Here is a 19,010-nt window from a genome sequence, read left to right as displayed (position 1 = left end):
CGGCTGCGTTCTCATATTTATTCTAACAACTAATGGTAACCGAATACTTATTTACTGAGCAACTGTCATAAACTTTGGCATCTGCTAAAGACTTTGGAAATAACAAGGGAAGAATGAAAACCAATGCAACATGGTTCTTGTTCTCAAGTAACTGAATCAATGCCAGCACTGACAAGTGAGCGAATAATGGTGATATGGTCAAACTGGTGATATGTAGGAGATATGTACAGTTGCTAAGAAAACATGCAAGTGCCTGCCCCACTCTCATGGCTAGACCTTTACAGGTATCCAGACCCACTTCCAAATATCGGTAAAGTTATACAAGTTCAAATGCATGGTCTTGAATTCTCCTGCATAAACATATTCCCACCTCACATTTACATACACATCCTGAGAAATTGTGCACAAACACCCTTCATCTCTCCCAGGCTCATAGTACAGCCCTAGCAATCAGAAATTCACAGAGCTTGAGAATTTTAAAGGTCATCTTTTTATTGTTGTTGTTTAAGATTTATTTATTTATTTGAAAGGTAGAGTTACATAGAGAAGGGGAGAGAGAGAGAGAGAGAGAGAGAGAGAGAGAGAGAGGATTGATTTCATCCACTGGTTCACTCCCCAAATGGCCACAATGGCCAGGGCTGGGCCAGGACAAAGCCAGGAGCTTCTTCCAGGTCTCCCATGTGGGTGCAAAGCCCCAGACACTTGGGCCATCTTCTGCTGCATTCCCAGGTGCATTAGCAGGGAGCTGGATTGGAAGGAGAGCAGCTGAGAGTCCAACTAGTGCCCATATAGGATCTTAGTGCTGTAGGCGGTGGCTTAACCCACTGGCCACAATACCAGCCCCCTGGATCATCTTATCCAGAGTCTTCCATTTACAGATGAGCACTCTGCAGCTCACAGGGGACTAAGTGCCTTGTCTGAAGCCACCTAGCTCAGTTTTCAGTTAGAAATTTCCTGTGGCTTTGACTAATCACCTGCTCCCTAGTTGTCAGCACAAGGAGAGAAATGGATGCTTCTGGCCGGCTCCGTGGCTCACTCGGCTGATCCTTCACCTGCAGCGCCGGTACCCTGGGTTCTAGTCCTGGTTGGGGTGCTGGATTCTGTCCCAGTTGCTCCTCTTCCAGTCCAGCTCTCTGCTGTGACCCAGGAGGGCAGTGGAAGATGGCCCAAGTCCTTGGGCCCTGTACCCGCATGGGAGACCAGGAGAGGCACCTGGCTCCTGGCTTCGGATTGGCACAGCACGCCGGCCGTGGCGGCCATTTAGGGGGTGAACCAACAAAAGGAAGACATTTTCCTCTGTCTCTCTCTTACTGTCTATCTCTGCCTGTCAAAAAAAAGAAAGAAAGAAAGAAAGAAAGAAAGAAAGAAAGAAAGAAAGAAAGAAAGAAAGAAAAGAAAAGAAAAGAAAAGAAAAGAAAAGAAAAGAAAGAAAAAGAAAGAAATGGATGCTTCTGGCTCTTGGAAAATATTTTACTTCTTGGACGAGAAATGTCAAAGTTCTGAATTGCTAGGTCTAGAATAAATCTGGATAAGCCCAAGAGAGATCCAAATCTGGCAAAGGAGTGGCAAAGCAGACATAAAGCGTCTTGATTTGGCGACACATCAAAGGTCAGACATAGGAAGTCTGGGGCCTGCACTGTGGTGTAGCAGGATAAGCTGCTGCCTGTGATGCCAGCATCCCATATGAGTGACAGTTCCAGTGTCAGCTGCTCCACTTCCCATCCAGATCCTTGCTAATGCACCTGGGAGGGCAGTGGAAGATGGCCCTTGCCACCCACGTGGGAGTCCCAGATATAGCTCCTGGCTCCTGGCTTCAGCCTGGCCCAGCCTTGGATATTGTGGCTATTTGGGGAATGAACCAACGGATGGAAGAGAGATGTCTCTCCCTCTCTCTTCGTAACACTGCCATTAAACCAAAACGACACAAAACAAAATAAACAAAAACGTCCTCCAAACTGGAGCTGCTGTTCAACTTCAAGAATCACAGAATTTCCTAACAGGAAGGGACCCTCAGAGCTACTCCGTTCAATCCCCCTATTTTACAGGTCCTAAAACATGCAGGAAAGTAGAGCAATAGAACTGGAATTCGAATTTACCAAATGCCATCTGGTGTTCTTTGCATTGTTTGCCATGAATCAAGCCCATGGGGCTTCCCCTGAAACCGCATGGGTGGGCTGGGATCCAGGCAGCAGCCTAACCATTGCAGTAGCAGCGAGGTGGGGGTGGGGGTAGCACAAGTACTCCAAGCAGTTCAGCAAATTTCCCACAGGAGTGAGCCATGAGCTAGCCGGGGATGGGTCTGCAGAGTCAGGGAAGCCCCGGGACCTGTGACTCTGCTCCTCACACCTGACCTGGCTTCCGCAGGTCCTACATGACCACATTGCCTATCGCTACGAGGTTCTGGAGATGATCGGGAAAGGGTCCTTTGGACAGGTGGCCAAGTGCTTGGATCACAAAAACAATGAGTTGGTGGCTCTGAAAATCATCAGGAACAAGAAGAGGTGCGGCTTGGTGGATTGTGGGTCCTGGAAGAGGGGCTGTGTGGCTCTGGCCCCAGATTTCTGCCCTTTGTGACTTGGCCCTTTCCTCTCATCTTCCTCCTCCCTTTCCTTTCACTCTCTCTACCTGTAAGGATCCAAAAGGGTCAGAGAGGAGGTGAGAATTTGGAGAGTTTTTGTGCTTTCTGCTGCCCTAGATGGCCTTATTGGGATCTCAGGGAGGGGCTGAGGACCCAGGCTTGGTGCTGCAGCAATGACATGACAATGACACCTGTTTTTTCTGTCTCCATGTCTCATCCTCCCTGCCACTCCCCAATCCCCTTAGATTTCACCACCAGGCCCTGGTGGAGTTGAAGATCCTGGAAGCTCTCAGAAGGAAGGACAAAGACAACACCTACAACGTGGTGCACATGAAGGACTTCTTCTACTTCCGCAATCACCTCTGCATCACCTTTGAACTCTTGGGGTCAGCTGCTATCTTGAAAAATTCATTTCCCTTTGAAAAGTTGCTTAGGTGACAGAAGAGAAGCTTTGAGGTCAGAGCACTAGATGTTCCCTGGTGCAACTAGTTAACGACCAGAATGGACACAGCAGCCACTCACTTATGCAGAAGTTCCAGGAGCACGGATGCTGGGACCAAAAGTTGCCATCTTACCCTGCCCCTTAGTCTGCACCTGCCAGCATACCCCGGATGTGCTTCCCTAGGCTCAGTGCTGATTGGGTGAGGCAAAACGAGGCCCTGGCTCTCAACCGTTAAACTGAAATGTTCTGAAAATGATTTTCCTTGGCTGTCATTGGTGCAGAGGTTGAAAGCCAAAAGAACAGGCAGCTGGCTGCTCAGAATGGGAAAAGAGCTTAGATATTGAACAAATATGGTAAGAAAGCAGAACGCTGACAAATAGATTTCCTGGCCTGACTGAATATCAGCTGAAAAGTTATGCTGATTGTAAGGGCATGCTAGTTTGATTACTTTTCTCTCTGAAAGGGCTGTCTGATGCAATTTAAATAAAATCCAAAACTCAGAATACATTTAGCAAAGGGGAATGATCAGGGTAAACTCTCAGAACCCAGTGTTCCTGGGCTCACTGAGCTGGCCCTGCTGCTCTGGGACACCATCTCTGATGGGGAGGTTCCAGGAGCCAGCTCAATCAGAATCCAAGGGAAAGCTGGCATTCTCACCATCTCTGGTGATTATAAAATGTGGGCCACCTGCCAGTAGGAAAAGGTGAATTATCTTCTCTGTGGCAAACTGGATAGCCCTGGTTGCCCTCCCGGGCCCTTCATCCCAGCATCCAGTCAGGAAATCCTTGTACTTAAATGAACTCAGAGAGGTCAAGAGAGCCAGGTATGAAGAGGGAGAAACCAATGCCAAACATAGCTTGATGAGCTGCCCAGGGTCACAGGTCAGGATGAGGCCAGAGCCACACCTCACTTCTCCACCGTATTCCTCAAGAAGGACCGGCCTCCTAAAGCCTGCCATTAGATCATCGCAGACATGGCAGGTTAGGAGGAGCCAGCAAGAGGCGACCCAAGATAGTTTCTGGATTCTGCTATTTCTCGCCTCTCTCAAACTGGCAGCTCAAAGCAAGGCTTGCTTTTTAAAATGGCTTCTCTGAGCCTACAACACTTGTAAGTCAGTGGCTTCTTTATACTGTCACAGGCTCCAGCCGCTCCGGAGTGTTGATGGTTCTCTGGCAAGAGTGAGCTTTCATTCCTGCAAGGCAGCAATAGGATGGGACCTAGCAGATGCACCTGCTTCCGGTGGGGCGGGGGCCCTCTATTTTCCCTCAGTCCCATCTGCCCACTGTCTTGTTCCTTTATTTGTCAGGAACCTGCTGTTCGTGGACAGCCTGGGTGGTGGGGAGAGGGCATTGCTGGGTTGAAGACTTGTGGGATCCCTGGATTCCTGCCAAAGGCCTGAAGCATAACTAATATTTCAGATGTCTGGTCCAACCTCTTCACCCACAAGCATAGCCCAGTGCTTAAGTGACCTTGTCACATGAGAGGGGACATCTGAGAGGCTAGCACAGTTGAACTTCACCCTGGGCTTGCCATGAATCGTTGGGAATGCTGAGTTAATGGGACACAAAAGGCCTGCCTCCTAGTCTGAGTTGACTGCTGAGGGAGACCAGGTGGCAGGTGCACACTCAACCTGAGCCTTCGGACACCCACAGCATCACCCCTCCTCTCTCTTCCCCAGAATCAACTTGTATGAGTTGATGAGGAACAACAGCTTTCAAGGGTTCAGTCTGTCAATAGTTCGTCGCTTCACCCTCTCTGTTTTGAAGTGCTTGCAGATGCTTTATGTAGAGAAAATCATCCACTGTGACCTCAAACCCGTGAGTACAACCTCTGTCCTCTCACGGGAGCAGGTTCCCACAGTTCCCTAGTGGGAGCTGGGCAGCCAGCACGGCCAAGACTCCAAAGTGGAAGCCAAGAAGTCCTGCTTATGGGTGGTGTAAGCCCTGTGGGGTTCAAAACCAAGGCATGAATAGTGGGAAATGGAGAGAGAGGTGGTGTCATGGAGGCAGACAGGATCAGGAAGGTCTGAGGGCAGCCTGTAGAAGGATTATTGTGGAAGGTGGTGTCTTGTGCATCAAAGTAAGCTGCAAGAAGTCCTGAGGTCTAGGAAATGTTTCCTTCTTTTGCCTTTCTCAGTGAAGCAATCAACAGTCACCTGCCCTTTGTTAGAGAGACGCAGGGTGTCACTGGCTGCCAGCTGAGCCTCACAAATAGAAAAATATGCCTCAACTTTACCTCATTTCCTTCTCTCCATTTCCCAAGATGCTTAAATTTTTTTTTAAAGCTCCAACTCATTGGGAAAGTTGGGGGATATTTTTATAATTGAAGGTTGCTAAGATAGAGCTGTCATCTTGGCTGGCTGGTGCAGTGTCACCTGGAGGCAGGTACACTGACTTTCTGTCCACATCCAAGTTTCTGATCCTCAGATGTGCAGCTCCTAAGGGTCACAACACACATGAGCCTTGGGCTTAGGGGACTGACACTCACCAGAAAATTCACAAGACACTTGATAGTCAAAGTATCAGGTAACGGATTTCCTGGAGAAATAAATAAACTAGAAGATGTTTGTCCCTGTACAGAAATACACAGTCAGGACATTGCTGATTTTCTGATAAAAATGTTAACAGACATATAAAAATGGTAGTTAGGGGGTACCGTGTAATGTTTCATTACCTGTACACATTGTGTATATTCAATCAGGGTAAGCACGTTCATCCTTTTTCAAGTGTTTTCTTTAAAGTGAAAGCATCCAACATCATACCTACTAGGTTCTTTTTAAATAGAGAAATATGCAGCACATTAATATTATCTATAGTCAGCCTACTGTTCAGCAGAACTAGCTACAACCTAGTACCCACCAATTAAACTTTCCCCATCCCTCCCTGACCTCTTCCATTGCCAGCCTGATAATGATCATTATATATATATATTTTTAAAGATTTATTTACTTATTTGAAAGGCAGAGTTAAAGAGAGAGAGGGAAAGAAAAAGACAGAGATCTTCCATCTGCTGGTTCACTCTGCAAATGGCTGCAATGGCTGAGGCTTAGCCAGGCCAAAGCCAGGAGCCAGGAGCTTCTTCCAGGTCTATCCTGTGGGTGGCAGAGGCTGAAGTACTTGGACCATCTTCCGCTTTTTTCCTAGGCAGATTAGCAGCTAGCTGAATAGGAAACAGAGAAGCTGAAGCTCAAACTGGCGCTCACAGGGGACCCCGGCATTGCAGGAGGAGGCTTAACCTGCTGCATATATCTTTAACTTCTGAGATCAACTGTTTCTTAGGTTCCACATGTGAGTGAGATCGTGTGATGTCTTTCTGTGCCTGACGTATTTCACCGAACATAATGACCTCCAGTTCCACCCGCATTGTTGCAAATGACAAGATTTCATCCTTTTTATGGCTGAGTAATATTTCATGCTGTAGATGGACCATATTTTCTTTATCTAGTCATCAGTGAATGGATGGACACTTGGATTTTTCAGTTTCTTGGTCATTGTGAATGCTGCTGCCATAAACCTGGGAATGCAGATGTCTCTTTGACAGATAAATGTCATTTTCTTTGGACATATACCCAGTAGTGGGATTGCTGAATCACATGACCAGTCTATTTTTAGTATTTGGAGAAACCTCCACAGTGTTTTCCATGCTGGCTGTCCTAATTTACACTTCCACTCAAGGATGTGCAAATGTTCCCTTTTATCCACATCCTTGCCAACACTTGTTACCTTTTGTCTTTTTGATGATAGCCAATCTTACTAGATGAGATAATAGCTCACTGTGGTTTCAATTTACATTTCCCTGATGATTAGTGACTTTGAGCATTTTTTTCATATACCTGTTGACTATTTGTATGTTTTTGAGAAATGTCTGTTTAGATCTACTGGAAATTTTTTTTAATGAATTATTTTATTGATTTGAAAGACAGAGTTACAGAGAAAGGTAGAGACAGAGAGAGAGGTCTTCCATTCTGCTGGTTCACTCCCCAAATGACCGCAATGACCAGAGCTGAGCTGATCCGAAGCCAGGAGCCAGGAGTTTCTTCCAGGTTTCCCACGCAGGTGCAGGGGCCCAAAGAGTTGGGCTATCTTCTACTGCTTTCCCAGGTCATAGTAGAGAGCCGGATCAGAAAAGGAGCAGCCAGGACTTGAACCGGTGGCCATATGGGATGCCGGTGCTGCAGGCTGGGGCTTTAACCCACTGCACCACAGCATCAGCCCCTGTTGGCCATTTTTAAATTGAAATTTTTTGCTATTGGGTTGTTTGAGTTCTTTATATATTCTGGATATTAACCCACAGGTATGGCTTGCAAATATTTTCTTCCATTTTGGACATCTTCTCTTCACTCTGTTATTGTTTCCTTTGCGTGCAAAAGTTTTTTGGTTTGATGAAATCCCATTTGTCTACTTTAACTTTTATTGCTTGTGCTTTTGGATGTGATCTAGAAAAATCTTGCCTGTTCCAATGCACTGTTGCTCATGCTGAATGATATTCCTAATGTGCTGTTGGATTTTTATTTGCTATTATCTTGTTGAAGATTTTTGCATCTATGTTCATCAAGGATAATACCTTGTAGCTTTCTTTTTGTTTTGTGTTCTTGTCTCAATTTGGTTCAAGGTAATGTTGGTCACATAGAATGAATTTGGAAGAATTCTTTCCTATTTTTTTTTGAAATAATTTAAGAAGGTTTGGTGTTGATTCCTCTTTAAAGTTTGGTAGAATTCAGCAGTGACTCCATCTGGCCCTGGGATTTTCCAGGGAAGTGTTTTGTGAGTGTAGGATTCAAGAATCAGGGAGTTTTTCTTATGGACTTAGTGATTAGTGTCAGTGAGCTGTGAGTGGCCATTGCATTCATCCTCTCTAGAGATAGCCACTTCTGCCAATAATATTGGAAGGCCAGCCCTAATTAAGGAGACTTTCCAGTGGACTGGAGACATGCTAGAAATTCTTGCTATTTTAAGGCCCTGATCAGCCTCCTTCAGTTAACACTTTTTTTAGAAAAGGTACTGTGGACTACATTTTTACTTTCTTACTTTGTGGTGCCAGAGGCTTCAGACCATGCCTCTTATGCCTTATCTCTAATGTTAGATACCCAGTAAACATTCATGAAACTGTGCCTCTGATATTGAGATCCTTGAACACTGAGATCTTTGAAAATTGGGACTTTAATCTTCCAGCCTTAGCCAATACACTCTCGGGCTGAGAGCAGACCTAGAAGCTCTGCCTTCTATTCTACAACTGTACTGAAACAACCCATTTCACATTTTCCCCAAAGTCAGCATAAGAATTGTTGCTTTTGGGGCAGGAGGGGTCTTCTTCTGTCATAGCAGTATGTTCTTGAGGGCATTTAATGGAAGCCTCAAAGAAACTCATTCAATAGCATTCCCAAGACTTTATACAAGCAAGGTATAAAACCAGATGCCAGAGAAGATAAAAATAAGTCCACAATCAAAATGGGGAGAGAGGCAAAATGTATGCCAAACAAATACTGCCAATGCCAATCAGTGACTACTGGGTCCAGTTGACCACATGTCAACTGAATGTCAGAGGAGGGGGAGGATAATGGGATGCGGAGAAGATGAGGAAGAAGGTTCCCATTTCAAAGTGGTTGTATTTGAACTGGGCCCTGGAGAACGGCCAGAATTTAGGTAAATAGAGCCCGGAGCAACCTAATTAAAACTTGACATATGTCTTGTCTTCCTTGTAGGAAAATATAGTGCTATATCAAAGGGGCCAAGTCTCTGTTAAAGTTATTGACTTTGGATCAAGCTGTTATGAACACCAGAAAGGTAAGCCCCAAACCAGTCTCTGAGTTTTCCCTTCACGGTTGTGGTCACCTGGCTTCTTGCCTGTCCTCAGCTTGTTTGAGCCCAAGTTTTTTCATAGGGTTCAAACACCGTAAGGGCCCTTCGAAACTCTCATGGTCTATGGATCATGAATAAACTCATAGTACTAGGTCCCAAAATCTAACTAGATGTGTATCAGAATCATTCCTGCACTCTGAAAAATGATATGTTCAGGGTCTTGTCCCAGATGCTCGGAGTCCAAATTTCTGGGGAATAACCAGGACTCTGTGCTTTAAAAAAACAAAGCCATTCTAAAGTTTGACTGTCTTGGATTAAGTATACTTTTAAAATTTTTAATTTAATTTTTATTTATTTGAAAGACAAGAAAGAGAGGGAGGAGAGAGATCTTTTATTCACTGGTCCACTCCCTAAATGTCCCAGGGCTGGGCCATGCCGAAGCCAAGATCCTGGACTCCATTCAGGTATCCCACATGAGTAGCAGGAATCCAAGCACCTTCTGCCTCCCAGGGTGCACATTAACAGGAAGCTGGGTTGGAAGTGGAGAACCTGATACTGAAACCAGGCACTCCAATATGGGATACTGTTGAGGTAGATTTCTTCTGAGAGGATTTGTTCTGAGAGGAAGAGCGTGGTGGGAGCAAGAGGCGCGGAGTCACCACACAGACCCCGGGAATCGGGTGAAAGCGGGCTTGAGGCAAGCAGCCTGCAGACCCGTTTATTTCAGTTAGTACAACAGCTTATGTAGTCAAGACAAGCCAATCCAGTCAGGGGGCAGTCTATGCCCCAACCAATCACAGCCTGTTGCTAGGCAGTTTCCAAAGCTATCCAATCACAGCATGTTGCCAGTTAGGATCTTGTTGCCAGGCAGTTTCTGAAACCATCCAATCATGGCCTGCCATCAGTCAGGCTCTGTCGTCATGTGGTTTCCTCTGTTGTCATGTGGTTTCCGAAGCCATCCAATCACGGCCTGTTGCCAGGCAGTTTCTGTTGTCAGTGGCCATCTTGGCATGAACTTTTCACCTCAGCGGCCATCTTGATATGAACTTTTCACCTCATTCCGCCACAGGATACGGCCATTACATCCACCCAGATTCACGAGGTGTTATGGCTTTTTCAAGCTGGAATCCAGAAAGGAGCCCTGGCAGATATTCACACAACCTTTACTGAACTTGTTTTAATCATCTGTTCCTTTGACTTTTCTGGAGTTTGATGTAGAGAACATGTGACATTGAGTGTCTGCTGTGTCAGTCAATGTCTTGGGTACCAGGAAAAAAATATGAACATTTCCTGTCTGAGGGCTGCTTGCAGTATAGTACAAGGATGTCAAACAGAAAGATAATACGCTAGGCATACTGTACAGATATATACACAGGCTGCTTTAAGGGCCCAGGGAAGGGTGATTTGGGGACCAGCCTTTACGGTGGTGGGGAATGTCAGAAGCAGCCTCCTGGGGTCGGCATTGTGGTGCAGTGGGTTAAGTCACTGCCTGCGATGCTGGGATCCCATATGAGCACTGGTTAGAATCTGGGCTGCTCTGCTTCTGATCCAGCTCTCTGCTGATGTTCCCTGGGAAAGCAGCAGAAGATGGCCCAAGTGCTTGGGCCCCTACCACCCATATGTGAGATCTAGATGGAGTTCCTGGCTCCTGTTTTTTATTTTATTTTATTTATTTTTTTTAACAGGTGGAGTAGACAGTGAGAGAGAGAGAGACACAGAGAAAGATTTTCCTTTCATTGGTTCACCTCCCAAGTGGCCGCTACGGCCGGCGCGCACTGGGCCGATCCGCAGCCAGGAGCCAGGTGCTTCTCCTGGTTTCCCATGCAGATGCAGGGCCCAAGTACTTGGGCCATCCTCCACTACACTCCGGGGCCACAGCAGAGAGCTGGATTGGAAGAGGAGCAACTGGGACAGAACCAGTGCCCCAACTGGGACTAGAACCCCAGGTGGAGGATTAGCCAAGTGAGCCGCGGCACCAGCCGGCTCCTGGCTTTGGCCTGGACAATTTGTGGAGTGAAACTGAGGATGGAAGACTCTCTCCTCTCTCTCTCTCTCTCTCTCTCTCTCTCTCTCTCTCTCTCAAGATTTATTTATTTACTTGAGAGGCAGAGTTACAGACAGAGGGAGGGAGAGACAGAGAGAAAGGTCTCCCATCCGCTGGTTCACTCCCCAGTTGGCCAGACCTGGGCCCATCTGAAGCCAGGATCCAGGAGCTTCTTCCAGATCTCCCATGTGGGTGCAGGGGCCCAAGCATTTGGGCCATCTTCTGCTGCTCTCCTAGGCCATCAGCAGGGAGCTGGATCAGAAGTGGAGCAGGCGGGACTCAAACCAGCACCCATATGGGATGCTGGTGCTGCAGGCAGATGCTTAACCTACTATGCCATAGCACTAGTCCCTCTCCTCTCTCTTTAACTCTGTCTTTCAAATAAAATAAAATAAATCTTAAAGAAAATAAAAGCAGCAGCAGTAGCCTCTCGAGGCTGATGGAAGGACAACCAGATGGATGTTTCCGAGCACAGTGCAGCACCACTTTTGAGGATGTGTCACCTACATGTTTTCTGGATGGATCCTATAAATAGAAAAGAATGCTTTCCACAAAGAAATGTACATTTACTCATCTCAGGTACTGGAAGCTGTGTAACCTAGTAGACAACACTTATCTTAGGTTCCTTGTCTTCAAGATGGATACAATGATAGCACCTGCAACAGAAAGAAGTCTTACATATAAAGCATTTGTCACAGCTAAAAACTATATAAGTCCCATTAATTTCATGTTCTGAAATACTCTATGTACATGTACTTTGCAAGTACCTCACATCTATTGTGGAAGCAGGCAGGGTATTAAATTCATGTTTATTAAATGTTTGTTTTGCTTTAAGTCACTGAATTGTTCCATCCTTACTACAATCAATTGACAACGACAGAGGAGTGATTGTAGAGCCCCTCCTTGTCCCCCGTCCAGATGTGTGGAAGTAACTTAATGTCTCGTTTCCCTGGCTTCAGTCTCCTCGTCCATCTTCCGTTCCTCCTCAGCTGCTGAGATTTCATTGAACTCTGATTTCCATGCTGTGTGTTATACACACATTACATGCACATAACGTATTGAATCTACATTTAAAGTGGTGCATTTTGCACGCTTCCTTTCTCATTCCAGTATGTCACCTCACTTGCCAAACTACAATACTCTCAGAAGATGTCCAATTACAGTTAATCTGGCAGTGTGAAAACTTACATGTTTTAAGTTTTTTTAAATCTTCAACTTTATTTATTTGAAAGTCAGAGTTGCACAAAGAGAGGAGAGGCAGAGAGAGAGAGAGAGAGAGAGAGAGAGAGAGAGAGAGACAGAGAGAGAGGTCTTCCATCCAATGTTTCACTCCCCAGTTGGCCGCAACTGGCTGGAGCTGTGCAGATCAAAAGCCAGGAACCAGGAGCTTCTTCTGGGTCTCCCACGTGGGTGCAGGGGCACAAGGACTTGGGCCATCTTCTTCTGCTTTCCCAGGCCATAGCAGAGAGCCAGATCGGAAGTGGAGCAGCTGGGTCTTGAACTGGCGCCCATATGGGATGCCGGCGCTTCAGGCCAGGGCGTTAACCCACTGTGCCACAGTGCCAGCCCCTAAGTTTTATGTTTAAAACCTTGGCCATGGCCGGTACTGCGGCTAACTAGGCTAATCCTCTGCCTGCGGCGCCGGCAGCCTGGGTTCTAGTCCCGGTTGGGGCACAGGATTCTGTCCCGGTTGCTCCTCTTCCAGTCTAGCTCTCTGCTGTGGCCTGGGAGTGCAGTGCAGGATGGCCCAAGTGCTTGGGCCCTGCACCCCATGGGAGACCAGGAGGAAGCACCTGGCTCCTGGCTTCAGATTGGTGTAGCGCGCCGGCCGCAACACACCGGCCATAGCGGCCACTTGGGGGGTGAACCAATGGAAGGAAGACCTTTCTCTCTGTTTCTCTCTCTCTCACTGTCTAACTCTGCCTGTCAAAATAAAATAAAATAAAATAAAATAAAATAAAATAAAATACCTTAGTCAGCTCAGTTACATCCCTGAAACAGTGCCTACTTTGAAGCTCTTGATGGATAAAGTGGGGATAATAACGCTGTCCCAGAAATTGGGTTCCTGTGAGGATTTAAAGATGTTAGCTGTGTCACGTTGCTCATGAATGCTGGCCTGTTGCCGCTCTGCAAAATCTCTGAAAAGCCCACCGAGTAAGTCTGAGGGCTAGAATCTAGATTATTGACCATCCTCAAGCGTGAAGTTCTCAAAAAAGAAATGTTCCGGGGAGAAGGAGATTTTTCCCATGTGAGTTGTTCTTTCTTTGCCCCCCCTCAGTGTACACCTACATCCAAAGCCGGTTCTACCGGTCCCCAGAAGTGATCCTGGGCCTCCCCTACAACATGGCCATCGACATGTGGAGCCTGGGCTGCATCATGGCGGAGCTCTACACAGGCTACCCTCTGTTTGCCGGGGAGGACGAAACAGAGCAGCTGGCTTGCATCATGGAGGTGAGGGGGTGGGCTGGCTGCGGTGACAGCAGCATGACAGCTTCTCTCAGACCTTAGGTTCATCACAGCTGTGAGAGCTGGTCTGCGTACTTTTGTTGTTGTTGAGTGTGTTACTATATATTGTTGAGTTGACGTCTAACACTTTGATCAAGAATTTAAATAGTTGCAAAGGATGTCAATTCCATCATCTTGTAAATAATGACATTTTGAATCAAAACTGCTATAATGGTCTTTTATAAGGCTAAAAAAAAAATTTAGGGAACCTGACACTCACAAAAAAGCCTATCCAGGCTGGTGCCGCGGTTCAATAGGCTAATCTTCCACCTAGTGGCGCCGGCACCCCGGGTTCTAGTCCCGGTCGGGGCGCCAGATTCTTTCCTGGTTGCCCCTCTTCCAGGCCAGCTCTCTGCTGTGGCCCGGGAATGCATTGGAGGATGGCCCAAGTGCTTGGGCCTGCACCCCATTGGAGACCAGGAGAAGTACCTGACTCCTGCCTTCAGATCAGCGCGGTGCGCCGGCCGCAGCGCGCCAGCCGTGGCAGCCATTTGAGGGTGAACCAATGGCAAAAGGAAGACCTTTCTCTCTCTCTCTTCCACTATCCACTCTGCCTGTCAAAAAAAAAAAAAAAAAAAAAAAAAAAAAAAAAAGCCTACCCAAAAAGTACAGGAACAACTTCTCCTTTAAGAATTTCACTTTTCTCACTTTTTTTTCTCCTTGAACAAACTCTCATTTCTATTCTACTTCTTCCACAAGAGTGTTCTTTCAACTCATGATTGAAATCTATCCATCACTGTAACTTAAACATTTTCCCATCACCATAAACTCCACATGTAAAAGTTTTCTTTCTGATGAATTATTAAAATATAAGTAGTGTACAAATTTTGGTAATGAATTACCAGACACAAAATATGAAATTCTATTGGTCTTACAGCCCTAAGAAAAACAGATAGGGCCATATTTTCTCTTTTCTGCATGATTCCTGTGCCTGTAGGTGAATATTACTTCTTGCAAACTAAATTAGACAAAATGGGAAATAACCCTAAAAAAAAACCTAAAAAGTTGAAAATTATGCATTCTAGGATTTTCCTAGTAAACAAAGATATTTTGACTTCAAAAACTATCTTTTTATACCTAAGATGGTACTTCAAAAAGTTAGTGAAAAAATGGAATGAAAATATGCTTATTTGGTGCATTTTGGAAATCCATGCGTATGAGGAGTCTTCAAAAAGATCATGGGAAGTATGCATTATGAAAATTCTATGTGTGACCTCAACATTTTTCACACCAAAGTAAACTTGCCTATTCATTCAATTTTTTTATTAATCTTTTGAAGTTGCCTGCTATTTCTCTCTCTATGAGAAATTTCTATTACCTAGATTGCCTCAAAGTTGCAAGTAGAGAGACAAACACACCCTTGAGAATTACTGACTGTAAGTAATTTCACTTCACGGTTGAAACTAATAATAAAACACTAATATAATTAGGTAAGCTTAGCCTTAAATGGTAGGTGTGTTGGACTGATAAGGAGAGGTGACCAGGGTGATCCAAGTAATTTCTATGTCTCCATGCAGCCCTAGAAGTTGCAGTAGGGACAGGCAACAAGTAGGTGTTTCATTTCCCTTTTCAAGAGGGTGTTTTATAATAATGGTACAATGCTCATGTGATGATTTTCATCTCATCTCTCCGCTCTCCCAGTGCTGCAAGTTGGATTATGTCACCCTTTAATTCAGTCATGGTCAGTGTGGACTGACAATAAGATCTGGCTGCTAACAGCAGTGGCCTACCTCTACTCTAGTTGGTGCTGATGCCTATTTAGAATAACATGGCCAGTGTGGATTCTTAGGATACTGGAACAGCCCTGGATTAGGAGTTAAAAGACCCAGCCTCTGGGTCTGCTCCACTACTAATTTGATATTATCATTTAATATCCCTGGAGTTCTTGTCCGTGGGAGGCAAAATGTGGCCAAAGTCCCGCCAGGCTCTAACAGTCTCTGACTGCATGAGCCCACAAAGAGTGAAGCAGTTTCATTGTACTTGTTGAAGGTGCTGGGCCTGCCGCCAGCCCGCTGCATTCAGATGGCCTCCCGGAGGCAGACGTTCTTTGGTAAGTCCCCAGGTCTAATTCTCTTTTTCCTGTTGTGTCTAATGGGGGTATCACAGGCCTGAAGACACTTTCCATCCCCTAAGTCCCATATAGTGACCCCCACTTGACCAAGGCAAGCTGTAATTAGGAGCTTCTTTCAGAAAAGTAAAAAAAAAAAAAAAAAAAGATGCTGAGAAGTGGCACAGCTGGTGTGGTGGACATGGGATGATGCAGTGGGGCTGGGAACTCAGGTCATGTTGGGAATGAGGCCTTCACAGTGCAAATGTACGGTGGCAGGACAGTGACAAGGTTCATGCTTGGAGCAGACTACAGCACCAGCCCTCTAGTCTACTTCTATGTCATTTGGTAAAGAGCCACAGCCCCAACTCTGGACCCATCTGCAAGCTCACTGGCCCCTCTCCTAGGACTCCTTGGACCTCCCATGATGCAGAAACTAAAAGTTGAAGGCCCATCCACTCCATGTTCCTACTGTAGTGCTAAGGTTGTCATCCACTCTGATTAGTTGGTCCAGTGCCAGTCCAATGGTTAAACCTTCTAAAGTCACCTTGTGATCATGGCTGGAGCTTTGAAGACCATGCCCCTGGGCAGGACAGTGTCCAGGGGAGTGTCCAAGTCGCCTTGGAACTGTGCACACACACTAAACTTGCTCCAGGTAGTGTGTGAGGGTAGGCAGAAGCTGTACTTCTCTATACAGCTTATCAGAGAGCAATGGGATGGCTCTTTTGACCCACATGTACTTTTCCCATCCACCACTGATAATTCAGCCTTTTGAGTTTTGAAGGACTTGGTGGAAGAAAAGTCTAGCACAAGGGAACACCAATGGCTCAACTTTTCTTTCATCAACTCCTTCATAGAATGTTGGTGGGGACTAGAAGGAAGGGACTTCAAATTGGGAAATGAAGAGTCATTCTCCCACAATGCCTTTCCTGTTATACACTGTGGACGTCCCAAATTCTCACTTTGTTGGGCTAGCAGGAAAAAAGCAAGGGTGAACTCACAGACAATCCAAGAATAGACAATATCCTTTTTGTTCAAAACTGAATGTTTCTGTCACTTCAGATTATTGTCATTATCATAATTATTTTACCTTGGTTAATGTGAAACCATTTAAGTAGTTTTATATGGGGAGAAGGTGGTGGGATGGAGGCACAGAGCACATGGTAAAAGTGTCTGAGAGTTAATTGTTTGCATCGAGTAGTCTGCATGTGGTCATTTCAGACTGGCTGAGGCTGTGGGTGTGTTTGTGAATAGATAGTAGAGGTGGGGATGGGGCAGGTGAGTAGAGCAGAAAGCAAAAGAGCTGTTAAAGACCACTCCAGTGGGCAGCTGGGCTGTGACCACAGGTTCCTTACACCTGTAACTAAATGCAGAATGTTGTATCTCTAAAGATTCCAAAGGGTTTCCTAGAACTATAGCCAACAACAGGGGGAAGAAAAGATACCCGGATTCCAAGGATCTCACAATGGTGCTGAAAACCTACGACGCCAGCTTCCTGGACTTCCTCAGAAGGTGTCTGGTGTGAGTTTCTTGGCCTGGCGTTGCCTCTGGGTTTCCTGTTAAACACTGTTGAACACGTTCGCCTGTGAAAATCTAAGGCTGGGAGAGACTTAAGAAAAATGACAGTGATAAATACCGGCAACAGAGCCTTTACATCAACAAACTGCTTTCACATCTGCTGTCCTATCACACGGCTCCCTCCCCTGTGTGATGGTCGCGGTGAAAGAGCTGCTCCGTTTTGCCAAAACCCAAACTGGTTAGGTGACTTGTCCGATTACGCAGCGTGTGGGTGACACCTGCCATCTTCCTGGCCTCAAGCTGCCTGGCAGTGAGAGTGTGGGCCAGTCCTAAATGCCTTCTGCTTCCATGATCTGAAGCCAGCCTCTTCAGTGTGCCTGTTGTCACTTGTACACACACACAAACCCAGGGTAAAGTAGATTCGGGGCTCATCCCACCCCCTTAGGATTTTGTGTCCAAATCCTATAGTATGGAATTAGGGGAACAGTGGGCTATAAACCATTTGTTCTGTACAACTTTGTACAGTCCATATGCATGCGTTGAGTCTGAGAAATTAGGTTCTGTGCCTTAGTGAAATCGCAGTAAAAAAGATGTAACACATAGAGCACCCAGCGTAATGCCCTGTGTAGAAGGTGTATGGAAGATGCTAACTTGTCTTACTGTTTCACTACTATTCAAGAAGCTTTGGAAATGTCTCCACTGAGCAGCAAGTTGATTAGTTGCATGATACTTGGCAAGTCATCGCTTCTCTCTGAGCTCGGTTTTCTTTTCTATAAAATGAGGTATTACAAAGGCCCCTTCCAGGGATGCCTGAGCTCTCTCAGTCCTGTGGGTTATTTGGCATTTTTAAAAGACCATATCTTTCTACTCTGCCATTCTTTTAGTGGTATAGAGTAGTAGTAGTAAAACACTCTCCTGGCATTTGTGCACTCTGGAATTTAGTTACCAGCACAGAGGGAAACCCTCTGGTAATATCAAAGTATTCCCATCTTGGGGGGTCATGCTGTGTACTCACCTGAGTAATTGAGTCAGAGGTCTTGTACCCCATCTTCACCCACACCCTGCCCCCAGCCTCGTGCTGAGGCTCTAGGCTGCCTGCCCCTCAGCAAATGACAGAAACTGGTTCCAGAGATGAGGCATCCAGAAACCCCACCCATCCAGAACATGGCTCCCTACCAACAGACATTACTGCGGGTGTTTTCTTTTTCAGTGCAAACGACTGCTTGCTCACAACTTGGAAGAGGAATTGAAATTAAATATCTCCTCATTTTTATCTCCTTAACCTATCAAACCCTGTATCATTGGTTAAGATTCCTTTATATCTTTTCTTATAAGGGAATTCCTAGGAATTCTGTAAGACTTGGATGCTAATATATTCCCCAGCCTGTCACAAAAATGGTCTAAAAAAGATTATTTCCAATGGTTATTTCTAGGAACTTTTACATTTTATGTTATAGTCCCTCTTCTATGATGTCTTTGTGATACAACATAGGTTAAATGGAAACATACTTACTAGGTTTAAAAAAAGTCTCAATCTTAACATTACAGAAGTAAACTGATCAACAGTCACCCACACCAGGCTTTGTTGGTGCACAGGTGGGACCCTTCTCTGAGAATGACCCCTGAGCAGGCCCTCAAACACACTTGGATCCATGAGTCACGGAACCTCAAGCCACGAGCCAGGCACCAGACCCTGAGGAAATCCAGTTTCTGTTTGCCTCCTGAGACAAGGAAGGGTAAGGTTCAAGGATATCAGCTGTCCAGCATAAAAGGTACAGCCCTCAAACAGCCAGACCTACCTCCAGAGTCCAGACTGCCAGGCTTTGTTAGAGGACTCGCACGCCAACATCCCTGAGCTCAATCTTGCATCACTTCCGGCTTCCTCACTACTTTTGGGATTTTCCTTCCTTTTTCAATGAACTTGGCTCTAGCTGTTTGTTTTTTTTTTCCTTCACCTTATCATCAGGATTTCTTATTATTCTTCTATAGTCCTTTACTCTTCCCTCCTCTTTCACTGTGTCTACCCTCTTTGTGCCTTTTGTTTATCTTTTGAATTTTTCTCAATGGCACATGATGGC

At 45.7% G+C, this 19,010-nt stretch overlaps 1 protein-coding gene across 1 annotated transcript in view; it reads left to right on the top strand.

Moving 5' to 3' along the window:
* The window catches only part of DYRK4 (dual specificity tyrosine phosphorylation regulated kinase 4), a gene marked incomplete in the record, with an annotated part of 59,175 nt that overhangs the window by 39,438 nt on the left and 727 nt on the right, over positions 1 to 19,010 (top strand). The window contains 8 exon segments of the mRNA XM_070049351.1: positions 2,365 to 2,501; positions 2,824 to 2,964; positions 4,699 to 4,837; positions 8,722 to 8,803; positions 13,141 to 13,313; positions 15,357 to 15,417; positions 16,806 to 16,935; positions 18,529 to 18,704. Of these exon segments, the coding sequence (XP_069905452.1) occupies positions 2,365 to 2,501; positions 2,824 to 2,964; positions 4,699 to 4,837; positions 8,722 to 8,803; positions 13,141 to 13,313; positions 15,357 to 15,417; positions 16,806 to 16,935; positions 18,529 to 18,704 (1,039 nt within the window).

Source organism: Oryctolagus cuniculus, chromosome 9, assembly GCF_964237555.1.
Source record: "Oryctolagus cuniculus chromosome 9, mOryCun1.1, whole genome shotgun sequence".
NCBI classification, from domain to species: Eukaryota; Metazoa; Chordata; class Mammalia; order Lagomorpha; family Leporidae; genus Oryctolagus; species Oryctolagus cuniculus.
This window is presented reverse-complemented; position numbering and strand designations above follow the sequence as displayed.